The sequence below is a fragment of the Manihot esculenta genome, chromosome 17 (genome assembly GCF_001659605.2).
Source record: "Manihot esculenta cultivar AM560-2 chromosome 17, M.esculenta_v8, whole genome shotgun sequence".
Lineage (NCBI taxonomy): Eukaryota > Viridiplantae > Streptophyta > Magnoliopsida > Malpighiales > Euphorbiaceae > Manihot > Manihot esculenta.
Window position 1 is genome coordinate 22,392,169 of NC_035177.2, and position 9,602 is coordinate 22,401,770.

The window sequence follows — 9,602 nt, forward strand, 5'->3', positions numbered from 1 at the left end:
GGAACGAATCGGGATTTGGGAGAATAGGGGTTCAGGGGGGGAATCGGGAGATTGGAGGAGAATGTTGGAGAACGCCAGAACGGATGGAGGGTTTCTTGGAGGAGAATGTTGGAGAACGCCAGAACGGGATGGAGGGTTTCTTGGAGGAGAATGAGGGTTTCTGCGAAAGGGATGGACTTTATTACATTCTGGGTTGGGGTGCTGGGTTGGGTTGGGTACGATAAGCCAGGCTCAGGGGACGGCTCGGGCATCAACTAAATCGGTTTTTCGGTTTGATCGGTTATTTAACACGTTTAAACCGAACCGAACCGAAAACCGAATAATTTTAAATATACTAACCGAACCAAACCGATCAATCCGATTAACCGAACCGAAAAACCGAAATTAATCGGTTCGGTTCGGTTTTTCGGTTTAAACCGAAAAATGCTCTCCCCTACACTGAACAGTCTCCTCCAAAATATTTATTAATCCATGAGTTTAATTAAGAACAGACTTTCAGTCTAGAGACGTCTTAGAATTCAACTGATTTGTCTGTAAGATTATAATCTATCTGCAGAAATTATTTATGATCATGGCTTCCCTGAACATCTCCAAAACCCTTGTCCTTGTGTTTGCCTGTCTGCTTAGCTTCACCGGCGAAGCAGCTGTAACATACTTGTATTACGACTGTCCCAACACAACTACCTTCACTCCAAATGGGACTTACCACCATAATCTCAACTCCCTCCTTTATTCTTTCACTTCTAATGCTACCGGCGGCAATGGATTTTACAACCTCACCCTCGGTCAAGGCTCTTCAGACATCATTCATGGCCTCTTCCTCTGCCGGGGCGATGTCACCAAGAATATCTGCCAGGAATGCGTCACAACTGCTGCTAAAGAGATACTTCACCGTTGCCCACGGGAGAAAGTTGCTTTAATCACTTACGATGAGTGTATGCTGCGTTACTCCAGCCGAGATTTCTTCTCTTCTGTGCAAAGAGAACCCAGTTTACAGCTGCTGAATACGCAGGAAGTTTCAGAGCCCGAGCGATTCATGGACTTAATGGTGAAAACGATGAATAATGTTACTGCACAAGCGGCGGACGATCCATCTGGAAAGAGGTTTGCTACAGCGGAAGCTAATTTCTCAAGTTTCCAAAAGCTGTACACCCTTGCACAGTGTACGCAGGATTTATCTGTGGGTAGTTGCAATGAATGCCTTCAGGCGGCCGTGGGCGACCTTCCCGGTTGCTGCAATGGAAAGCAAGGAGGAAGGGTTGTGTTTCCAAGCTGTAATGTTAGGTATGAGCTATACCAATTTTACAGGGTTGTAGCTCCGCCGCCATCTACCGCCTTACTTCCGTCAAACCCTTCGCCAGAGCAGAAGGGTAAGTTTAAACTTTTGAACCTACGAAAAATCATAGATTTTCAAGGAACATTTCAGAGGTTATTCAATCTTGAATTATTATACTGTTATTTTTCTAATGAAGTTTTCTCCTTTCGTCCCTCTATAGGCAGAAGGAAAATCTCAAGTGTTATTATTATTGCCATCGTTGTTCCAATCTTTGTCTCTGTGATGCTTTTTGCCATGGGCATCTGTTATCTAACTAGAGCCAGAAAGGGAAGCTCCAGATATGATGCAGTGCCAGATCAAAGCGGTAAACAAAAATGAAATCACTAAAAAATTCCAAGCAATCTTTTGGGTTCTCTTTTGTCATATCAATGTTTATATTCTTGGTCGTGTAGTTGGGAACGAAATTACAACCGCACAGCCCCTGCAATTGGACTTGGCCGCCATTCAGACTGCAACAAATAACTTTTCTGCTGATAACAAGTTGGGTGAAGGTGGATATGGAAAGGTTTATAAGGTAATCAGAAACTACTGTACTTGTTTGATTTTTGTAGATTTGAATATTGAACCAGGACTGATTGAAATTTTTGGAATGTTATGCTTTTTTGGGAATTGGATTGTTCTGTTGTAATTCAATCTGTAATTCATAGGGTAGACTGCCCAGTGGACAAGAAATTGCTGTGAAGAGATTAACAACAAGAAGCTCCGAACAGGGTGCAGAAGCATTTAAGAATGAGGCTGCTACTTTAGCTATGCTTCAACACAGAAATCTAGTGAGGCTATTAGGATCCTGCTTGGAAGCGAAAGAGAAGATACTCATTTATGAATTTTTCCCCAACAAGAGCCTTGACTACTTTTTATTTGGTATGGCCCTTCTTAGCAAACATAGCACTGTTGAGTTGCAAAAAAAATGAAAGCTTTCACTTTTCCAAACGCAAAGTGAAAACAACACTGTTAGATCAGTAATTTTGATATGTATTTGACCAGAAAGCACTTGATTCCAAGCCTTAACTTGGTTATTACATGGTGCTTCTACAGAGACCGAAAAACAAAGAAAATTGGATTGGCCAAGACGTTACAAGATAATAGAAGGAATAGCTCGAGGGATTCAATATCTTCATGAAGATTCTCGACTTAAAATCATACATCGTGATCTCAAAGGTAGCAATGTTCTGCTAGATGAGAAAATGAGCCCCAAAATATCAGATTTTGGCATGGCAAGAATTTTCAGTGTTGATCAAAGCCAAGCCAAAACGGATAGAGTCATTGGGACATTGTAAGTTTTCTACTTTTCCTTGTGTTACATAAAACATCAGAAGAAATAAAGTATTGCTTCTGTCTTGTTACTTCAATCTAGACAATTCAACATGCTTCTACATGTGATATGTTACTTGTTTCCTTTCAGTGGATATATGGCTCCAGAATATGCAATGCATGGACAATTCTCAGTCAAGTCTGATATATTCAGCTTTGGTGTCTTAGTGCTAGAAATTATAAGTGGAAGGAAGAATAGTTCTTTCTGTCAAACCGATGGTGCTGGAGGCCTCTTGAGCTATGTAAGCATAGAGTTTTGCTCATCATATCCACTGATTCAGAATAATTAATTGAAGTTTTGCAGATTTGGAATCATTGGAGAAATGGGACACCTACAGAAGTGTTAGATCCAACTATGATGGGTTCATGTTCTAGAAATGAAGTGTTGAGATGCATCCAAATAGGATTGTTATGTGTTCAGGATGATCCAGCTGATAGAACAACGATGTCAACAGTAGTTCTCATGCTCAGCAGTTACTCTGTTAGTCTATCGGCACCTCAAAAACCAGCATTTTTGTCCAAAGGGTTGGAGTCTGATCAATCTGCTAGCAAGTCAGTGCCATGTTCTGTCGATGAGGAACCAATTACTGGAGTACATACTCGATAGTCACAAATGAGATTTCTCCACAAACAAAGCTGTAGTATAAGTTAATTAATGGTGTTAGCTTAATGGTATTATAACTATGGGAAAATACTTTTCTGGATCTAGTTTCATCATGGACTAAGAGATTTTGAAAGCCTCTCCTAAAAATTTCTTATAATTATAATTATTAATATTATTTAGAGTATTTTAATTATAATTTATAAGAAAATACTTATCTGAATTTGGTTCACCATGGAACCATGGATCAAATTATAAATAAATTATAAATAAGTAGTTTTTTTATAAAAAAAAATAAATGGATCCACTTTCATGAATCGAAGAATTTTTTATAATTTGTATTATGAATTAAATATACTATAAGTACATCAATTATAGTTGATAATCTCTCGAATTATGAGATCAAATGTGTGGAATTAGAGCAAGCTACAAACACAGATAAAACAAGGCAGGACAGGGCAATGCTGAATTTCACCAACAAATTCAGCGTACGTTATTAGTGAAGTTACTCATCAAAAAAAGCCAATAAAATTTAAAAAAAAAAAAAAAGAAAATTATTTTGCAATATTTATCATGTTCAAATATCATCGAGGACCTTGTTCACTAAATGAAGCCTCGTTTATTGATTGTTCTACCACATTGATTTCGTGATTAGGTGGTGATGCTAGCGGCTCTTCGTCTATGGTACTGTACAGAAAATATGCAACTCTATCGGGTTGTGGGAGAGAGACAGAGTGACTGCTAAGCATAAGAACAACAGAATCCATGGTGGGTCTCCTCGTCACTTCTTCTTGAACACACAGTAACCCAATATGGATACATCTTATCATTTCGTTTCTCGAACCAACGCTCAATGGAATAGCATCTATCAGATGTAAAGGGGTTCCGTCATTCCAGCATCTCCATGCCTGCAAAAACAAAATTCATACTTAGCTAGCTAGACCTTAAACATCCCACACAATCATTGATTAATTAAATAACTTTTTAAAAAAAAATAGATTAAAGATGAATACACACATAGGTAAGGAGGTTTTCATCCATGTCTCCGTTTCGCAAATGAGCAGCTTTTTGACCACTCATAATTTCCAATACAAGCACACCGAAGCTAAATACATCAGATTTCACTGAGAAACGTCCATGCATTGCATATTCTGGAGGCATATATCCACTGAATATGTACGATCATTAGTTTAAGCTCCTGATTATGCTTATGGTATTTAAGATAAATAATTAATCTCTAGTTGGTTTGATTCTTGTATACTTACTAGGTTCCCACAATTCTACGTGTAGCATCTTGAGATTGATCTACTGCAGACAATTTTGCTGTTCCAAAGTCTGAAATTTTAGGATTCATTTGTTCATCTAATAAAATGTTACTAGCTTTGAGATCACGATGAATAATCCTTGTTCGAGAATCTTGATGAAGATAAAGTATTCCTCGAGCTATGCCTTCTATGATTTTATATCTTTTACTCCAATCAAGCAATAGTCGCTTATTTGAATCTGCATATTTACAAATAAGTTTTTAAACTTAATTAGCCAAGAGTATTTATGATATTTTGCAAGAGTATGGTTGAAGTTGAGTAATTATACCAAAAATGTAACGGTCAAGGCTTGAGTTGGGAACAAACTCATAGATGAGAAGCTTCTCTTTTTCTTGCAGGCAGAAACCTAGAAGCCTAACCAAGTTTCTGTGTTGAAGCATGGCAACTAATAAGACTTCATTTTTAAATTCAATATCTCCTTGTTTAGAATTTCTTGACCACCTCTTCACTGCTATGTCTGGTCCATCAGGAAGTCTACCCTGAAAGGAATAAAAGAGAATTTGGAAGTCTTGGTTCGACTTTAAGAAATGATATAATATTTAATTACCTTATAAACGGTGCCGAATCCACCTTCTCCAAGCTTATTATCATCACAGAAATTATTTGTTGCCACCCTTATAGCCTCAATGTCGAATTGCAAAGATTCAACAGTAGTCGTACTTTCATCATTTCCTTCATAACCATCTTCATGAAGAAACAAATTATGCCATGTGCAATCAGTGAGCAATCATTGGACCACTTGTTAGATAGCAATATGTAATTAGTCTAGAAATTTTAATTTAATCTCAATTTAATCAAAAAATTTTCAAAGCAGGGATTAAAGTTGAAGAAGATTATTTAAAAATGAATAACGTGGTAATCTTTAAAAAAAAAAAAAAGAAAAACAATTGACATTAGAATATTTATAAAGTCAACACTATAGGCTCACAACTGACGCAAAAAAAAAAAATTATATAAACACGCTGTTTCATCAATTTCTTATTAAAACATTATTATAATTTTACTATACTGCATGAATAAAATTATAATTCATCTTTATTTTTTTTACAGTATGATAAAATTAAATTATAATTTATCTTAAAAGTATTGACTTTCAGCATATGACCTTTTAATAAATATTTTTTTAGTGCAACACCAATGATTTTTCCTTATTTTTAACATCAAACTTTCCCTAAAAAGAGCAAAAGATTAAAATTAATAAATACATACTTTTGCTCGGCGGCCTTTTTTTCTTTCTCCTGAAAAGGATGTACGTGACAGTAACAAGCAACAGAAAGCTGACCACAGGAACAACTGTAATCACGACAATACCAGACTTAATGCCTCCATTATCTGTTCAACCCAAAAGCTTATTCAGTTAATATAGACACTCAGCCTTCATCTGAAAACTTCAACGATTACTGCAAATAAAATTCATTTTAAGAATGAAAATACCATGAAAGTGCAAGACAAATCATTTCATCAAGGTATTACCTTCTGCAATCGGTGTTGTAGGTGGAGGTGGAGGTGTAGATGGTGGTGGAGCATCATCAGCAGTGGATGCGTAGAAGGGGAAGAGATCCCATCGGAACCAGCAGCTTGGTTGTAGAACATAACCTCCTCTCTTTCCAGAGCAACAAGCTCTAAAGTCACCCACAGCTTGCTGTAGGCAATAACTACAATTACTCTGGGAGAGATCAGGCGTACACTGCATCATTACATATATGGTTTCATGGAGTCCTGTTGAATAATTGGCTTCTCCAGTTGCGAACTTAATCTTTGAAGATCCCATGGAAGCTCTTGTTCCAACTTGTTCCATTAAACTGCTCCAGATTTCATCAAACTGCGGAATATTTGATGGAAGGTCTCCCACGTTGACTCCAGAGTTGGAAGGATCTACCTCAGCTCTTCCAAAGATATTTCGATTAGCATACCGAATAATACAAGGAGGAAAATCAGTATTCCCTCCCCATGAAATTGCTTCTTTCTGGTTAGGGCAGTTTGATATGAGATTTTGAATCCCATAATCGACACAGTTGGAACAAGCGTCTGAAGGAGTGTCTGCTCTGCAAAGCACAAGACCGTACACCTTATCGCTGTCTTGGCCAACTGAGGTAGCGTAGAAACTGCCATTCTTTGTGATATTTGAGGCAAGAGAAGAGAGGAGGAGGCCACGATTCTGAGCATAGGTGCTGTTGGTTGTGAAGTTTCCTGTTTCGTAGCAAACCAGCTGCTGGGCACTGGCAAGAGAGATGAATAATATAAGAAGATAAAGAATAAGGCCAAAGTTATTCATGGAATCCATTGCATGGTAGTGAAGAAGAACTTGCTGTTGAATATTGGAAAAGAAACAAAGCTCCCTTTATGGTTTCCTCGAAAGTCTTGTTTACTTTCCCATGGCACGCAGCAGCAGCAGCACTGGCTATTTAATAGTTTGTGAATCTCACTGTACAATTATATTAATATAAATTAATTTCATAAATAATTTCATTTTTATGGTTTTCGTCCTAGTCAAACCCCGGCTGCTCTACCTGCATTCACTCTCCATTATTCAAAACTTTGATAATGCGTTTAAAAAAAATTTTAGATGTATCGATTAATCATAGATCTAAAAGATATTCCAGGTTGATTCACATTCTCCAAATAAAAAATTGTTGAGTTGTATAGAGCTGAATTTAAAATTTCTTTCTTATTTATTTAATTTCATTGAGAATAAAATTTAAGATTCCATAATACTAAAGATTATTATAACATTAATAAATTAAAGCTTGTTAAAAAAAATAATATTGTTATTTAATGAAGGGATAGATGCTCTTCATTGTTAATTATTAATTTGCATTTGGTCTTAATTTCTGTGATATGTATGTATAAACTAACTATTTGACATTCAACATATAGGTAACCTCCACTTGAATTTAAGATATATATTAAATTAATTTGTAAATCATAAATGCCATATTTAGTGGGTTTTATTTTTCATTTTTATTTAATATTTAATAAAATTTAACATAGTTAAAATAGATATAATTAATAAATTAATAAAAATTATATTTTTTAATATATATAAAAAAATAAAATATATAAAACTTATAAGACAGTAAAATTTTCAAACACACGAGGTCCTCTTTAATATATCACTAGAAACTTTAGACTTTATTTTTGGATTTATATTTTCAATTTTCGGGTTTTGACTTATAATTATAGGGCAATTATTACGAAGAAGGTCCGTTGGTTCAATTAAATGTATTTTCTATTTGAAACACTTAAAAAGTTAATTAATAAAAAAATATTTTCTTAATTAATAAGAATAAATGTCTTTTTATTTTTAAAATTAAAAGCCATCTTAAAATTTTAAGAATTTCCTTAGGAAAATTAGATTTTTTATACATAAATCTATTAATATTCTTTTGTTCGTATTCCAATCAAATAATAAAAATGAGTTAATTTTTAAATATATACTTTTTAATTTTTTAAATAAAAATTGAGAAAATCGAAACTCAAATATGAATTTACCAACTGAATAATATGTTTTTAACCATTAAACTAAATTATATTACCCTTCACTTGTAAGTTAAATTTTACTAAATAAGTCAATCTTTATATATATATATATATATATAAAATGTGGATCTCATCAAGATTATTGTTTCTTGAGTTTATAATTAATATATATATATTTTTTCTAATTAGTATCGGGACCACCGTATCATCCCTTTATATAAATTTTTCACATCAACTCATCTCCAAGCCAATGAATAAATGAAGCTTAATAAAATTTTGATACAAATTTTTGTTATTGTTTAAAATTACATTTTAACAAATAATATGATAGAGATATACTATTAAGCATGTAAATGTGATAGCATAATTTTGATATTATTCTTTAAATAATTATTTCTTTGTATTTAATTGAAGATTTGCATAAAATAAATAAATTGTTTAACATATTTTTATAATAATTGTGTTGGTACATTTTATATATATATATATATAGTTGGACCAAATAGAAAATGAATGTTTTATACTGACTATTAAAACATATTCTATAAAACATTAAAAATAAGATTTATGTATGAGCAAATATATGTTGATTTGTGCTTTGATTCATTAAAAAGTGAGTTTCAACTATCGGGACAATAATATTCGGTGAATTATATAAATACAATTTGTATTTGTGAAATATTAATTAATGATGGAATCTACTTCTCGATCTAGAGATTGATGATGCACTTTAAGTAAACTTATAAGGTTTTATTGTGTAAACGCTGCTGGTGGATTTTTATCTAACACATAGAAATATTATCTAACACATGAAATAAGTTAAACTAAAATTTTAAAGATATATATATTATTATTTAAATAAATTGTCAGTAATTTATTTAAATAATAATATCTGTGATCTTAACATAGAAAACAAAAATTATTATGTCATGGAATAGTAAAATTAATAAGGAGTTCAATCATGAATTTTTAATGGAATAATTTATAATTAATTGTAATAAGAATATATTGATCCTGTATAGATTCTTATTATAATTAGTAGCCTAATTAATTTTATTGTTGTGGTCCCTTTGTTAATAAGATCAGTGTGAAATATTGTTTGATATTATTAAAAGAAAAGATTTTGATTTTTGGTTTTTAAATATATTAAACAGACACATTAAAAAATAAAATTTATAATCGTTCGGTTCACGAAAAAAGAGAAAAAAAGTTATTTTAAACGTACTCTCTTTCCATTGAATATAAACAACAAAATATAGAAAACAGTTTCTCCATTGTTTTTCTCATATATAAGTATGCCCCACACAGACTTGGTTTCTAATTTTAACAAAGGGTCAACAATAGAAAATTTTGGATTGTTCCGTGGAAAAATAAATACGTTTGACCAGTATTTTATTCGTAAAACAAGAAATTTAGTGTCATGAAATAAAAAAGAAGGCTGGTGAACAATTTTGTACTTCAACAGGTCGGTACTTTTACTTATGAAATTGATTTGCCTATATATTTATTTCATATCTTGGCTTGCTTCCATTAGATATATTATTTTGTT

General features: G+C 33.2%; 2 protein-coding genes across 2 annotated transcripts; one reads left to right on the plus strand and one right to left on the minus strand.

Annotated features, from left to right (window-relative positions):
- The first annotated feature begins 430 nt into the window (after window positions 1-430).
- Window positions 431-3,361, plus strand: LOC110604445 (cysteine-rich receptor-like protein kinase 10). The gene is made up of 7 exons (XM_021742604.2): window positions 431-1,370; window positions 1,497-1,640; window positions 1,729-1,850; window positions 1,984-2,197; window positions 2,372-2,609; window positions 2,739-2,889; window positions 2,952-3,361. Exons 1-7 carry the CDS (start codon window positions 566-568, stop codon window positions 3,252-3,254), a joined length of 1,977 nt encoding a protein of 658 aa, XP_021598296.1. The 5' UTR covers window positions 431-565; the 3' UTR covers window positions 3,255-3,361.
- Window positions 3,362-3,626: 265 nt separating this feature from the next.
- LOC110604444 (putative receptor-like protein kinase At4g00960) lies at window positions 3,627-7,040 on the minus strand. Its single transcript, XM_021742603.2, has 7 exons — window positions 6,047-7,040; window positions 5,783-5,905; window positions 5,121-5,257; window positions 4,842-5,052; window positions 4,514-4,751; window positions 4,266-4,416; window positions 3,627-4,156 (listed from the first exon to the last, which is right to left on the minus strand). Exons 1-7 carry the CDS (start codon window positions 6,855-6,857, stop codon window positions 3,833-3,835), a joined length of 1,995 nt encoding a protein of 664 aa, XP_021598295.1. The 5' UTR covers window positions 6,858-7,040; the 3' UTR covers window positions 3,627-3,832.
- Window positions 7,041-9,602: the final 2,562 nt, after the last annotated feature.

Bases quoted from the DNA above. Each gene is read 5' to 3' on its own strand.
- LOC110604445 (XM_021742604.2), top strand. From the start codon at position 566: ATGATCATGGCTTCCCTGAACATCTCCAAAACCCTTGTCCTTGTGTTT. The intron at 2,198-2,371 runs GTATGGCCCTTC...GTGCTTCTACAG, and splicing joins CCTTGACTACTTTTTATTTG to AGACCGAAAAACAAAGAAAA. The intron at 2,890-2,951 runs GTAAGCATAGAG...GAAGTTTTGCAG, and splicing joins CTGGAGGCCTCTTGAGCTAT to ATTTGGAATCATTGGAGAAA.
- LOC110604444 (XM_021742603.2), bottom strand. From the start codon at position 6,857: ATGGATTCCATGAATAACTTTGGCCTTATTCTTTATCTTCTTATATTA. The intron at 5,906-6,046 runs GTAATACCTTGA...TGGGTTGAACAG, and splicing joins TACAACACCGATTGCAGAAG to ATAATGGAGGCATTAAGTCT. The intron at 5,258-5,782 runs GTATGTATTTAT...TTCTTCATGAAG, and splicing joins AAAAAGGCCGCCGAGCAAAA to ATGGTTATGAAGGAAATGAT.